The sequence below is a fragment of the Sinocyclocheilus anshuiensis genome, unplaced genomic scaffold (assembly GCF_001515605.1).
Source record: "Sinocyclocheilus anshuiensis isolate Anshui unplaced genomic scaffold, SAMN03320099.WGS_v1.1 scaffold80, whole genome shotgun sequence".
Lineage (NCBI taxonomy): Eukaryota > Metazoa > Chordata > Actinopteri > Cypriniformes > Cyprinidae > Sinocyclocheilus > Sinocyclocheilus anshuiensis.
In genome coordinates this window covers 1,978,941-1,981,560 of record NW_015554102.1, presented here as the reverse complement: position 1 = coordinate 1,981,560, position 2,620 = coordinate 1,978,941, and the positions used below count along the sequence as shown (strand labels likewise).

The following is a 2,620-nucleotide window of genomic DNA, read 5'->3' as shown; positions in this document are numbered from 1 at the left end:
ATTTAGTTTTAATCCAAATGATGCGTGTGCTAAGTGAGTGAACATCAAAGATCACACAACAGAATTGCGCTCTCTCTCTCTCTCTCTCTCTGCATTGTTTTACTTGTTTATGACATATCCGACCGAACTACAAACTTTCCAGTGATGTCTGTGAGAAAGGTATATTCACTCGACAAACTCGCACATCTGCGCCGATTTGCCTATCAGCTCGCACACATCAGCTATACAGGCGTTAATACTGAATGTTTAACATTATATTCATTGCATACATATACTTTGTATACATCCTTAATCTCTAATAACTCCATTCTGCTGTCTGTTGTTCTGTTGTCAGTGTTTCTTTGTCTGAATATGGCACTTATCACATGCTGTGTGGTATCGGCGGGGCATTTAACGAGTACGAGTACGAGTAGAGTACAGGAGCTCAGTATCGGGCCCCCCTAATTTAAAGCATCTTTGCTTAATAAAAATATTATATTCTTAATTCTAATTCTTTATTTAATTCTTAATTATATATTTATTCTACTCTAAATCACTTTTAACCTTTATAGAATCTTAACCAACCTATGGACCTTCAATATAAAAACATCAGATTTTAATCAGTAACACTTTATTATAACGTTCATCAAAAAACTAAAACTATTATTACCGTATATAATGCTTATCAGATAAGCAAATGTTCACCAATATTATGAAACTTTTAAAAACCATTCTATATGTTTTGTAAATCTTCTTTGTGGGGTCTCTGAAGTATTTTCATTAACCCCACAGACCCCTGATTGAAATCTTTGTCTCTACACTGATTTATGTCTGTTAATGTTGGAGCCGTTCGGAAGAGATGTTTGTGATAGCATGGCTAATTGTCTGAGTGTGTGTGTTTGTGTGTAAACAGCTCATAGGAGAGATGGTACTGATAGATGTGTAAACCGGGTGTGTTGGTGACCACAAGATCTGATTATGGCAGACACTCACATTGATGTCTTTCCCGGCCCAGTTGCACTCTTCTCTCCAATCGACAGGTGCTGGCCAGTAGATCTGAGAGACAGAGAGAGAGAGTCCAGAAGTGAGGAAGAGTTTTGGCTAAAGGTTAGGACCTTTGCAGGGTTAGACGTGTTCAGTAGCTTGAGGGACATTCTCTCTGAACCCCATCAGAGATACAGTTAAAACACATCCAGGGGCGATGCACACATGCACACTCATCCAGACATATCCTCCCTTAAACACACCTGTGTGTGCTTGAGTGAGTCTAGAGCAGTACACAGTGACCGACAACTCTCACTCATCATTCCTTCTTTCTCCTTCCTAAATAAATAAAAATCCATCATTCTGTCATCGGCATGTTGGCTTGGACCACCATAAATCATCTGGCATGACTTTAAAGGCTGATTAACTTTACACAAAATTAATGCTAAAGCTTCCTCACTGGATCTCTAGCACAAACGCACACACAATCTAATCATGTGTGGGCGGCACAAAATACAAGTGTAAATGGGCTATAAAAAAATCCAATCATGTAATCACTTCATTTGTTAATATCAGCTATAAACACTGGACTACTTCCTTAAAGTAAATGTATGACAGAGATATTAGAATGCATGAGTTAAATAAGCAAACATTCATGAGAATAAAATGACTAGTATTTTCTTCTTATTCCAACTTAAAAATATTTCGTATTCCAGAAAAGCCAAAAAAAGGACAAAAAAATTAAATAAATGAAAAAAAATAAAAAATAACGGTAAATGACCTCTAAAATTTAGAATAAATCACAAAAAGTAATATTTTTTATGAATTTATTGTATTGTTCAAAATATTAAGCATTACAACAACAGATATTATTACCACAATCTTTTATTTTGGTATATAAAAATATATAATTTAAATATAATTATATATATGATTATGATTATGATTATTATTATGTTATTATATACATAATTATATTGTATAATGAGGAGGTGTTTGTAATGAGAAGTACTTACTATACAATCAGTCATTTTATTCTTAAAATATTTGTGAACACCTGAAGAACTTTCTAACAATTGCATTTAAGAAAATTCTTACAAACTTGTGTTCCTCTTCAGGAACTCGAGCTGTGTCGGAAAACGCTAGGGGAACGCCAGCTATAAAAGCACGTGCGGTGAGACCAGCGTCAGCTTTTTGTCATTCAGCAAGCGCTCTGTGTGTGTGTCAGTTGTGAGTCTTATTTGGTGTTGTCTGTCCCTTAGAAAGAGAAAAACAAAGAAAGATAGAAAAAGAAATTATGTCTGAAGCAGATCTCTTAGAAGTGGTGAACGCCTCACTTCTTTCTGGGACTTTTCCAAACTCCCTGAAAACTGCAGTTGTTAAACCCCTTCTGAAAAAGAGCAATCTTGATAAAACCATATTGAGCAACTATAGACCAATATCAAACCTTCCTTTTATAGGAAAGATTATTGAAAAGGTAGTCTTTAATCAGCTGAACAAATACTTAAACTCCAATGGATACCTGGACAATTTTCAATCTGGTTTCCGACCGCATCACAGCACAGAGACAGCGCTCATTAAGATAATAAATGATATTCGCTTAAATTCTGAATCTGGCAAAATATCAGTGCTGGTACTACTAGATCTCAGTGCTCAG

General features: G+C 35.4%; 1 protein-coding gene across 2 annotated transcripts in view; it reads right to left on the bottom strand.

The window, feature by feature from the left end:
- Positions 1–2,620, bottom strand: part of sema3b (sema domain, immunoglobulin domain (Ig), short basic domain, secreted, (semaphorin) 3B) — a 41,288-nt gene that overhangs the window by 17,799 nt on the left and 20,869 nt on the right. For both annotated transcript variants that reach the window (XM_016461978.1, XM_016461977.1), the window contains one exon: positions 973–1,035. In XM_016461978.1, coding sequence (XP_016317464.1) covers positions 973–1,035 — 63 coding nt within the window. The remainder of the gene's footprint in view (positions 1–972; positions 1,036–2,620) is intronic.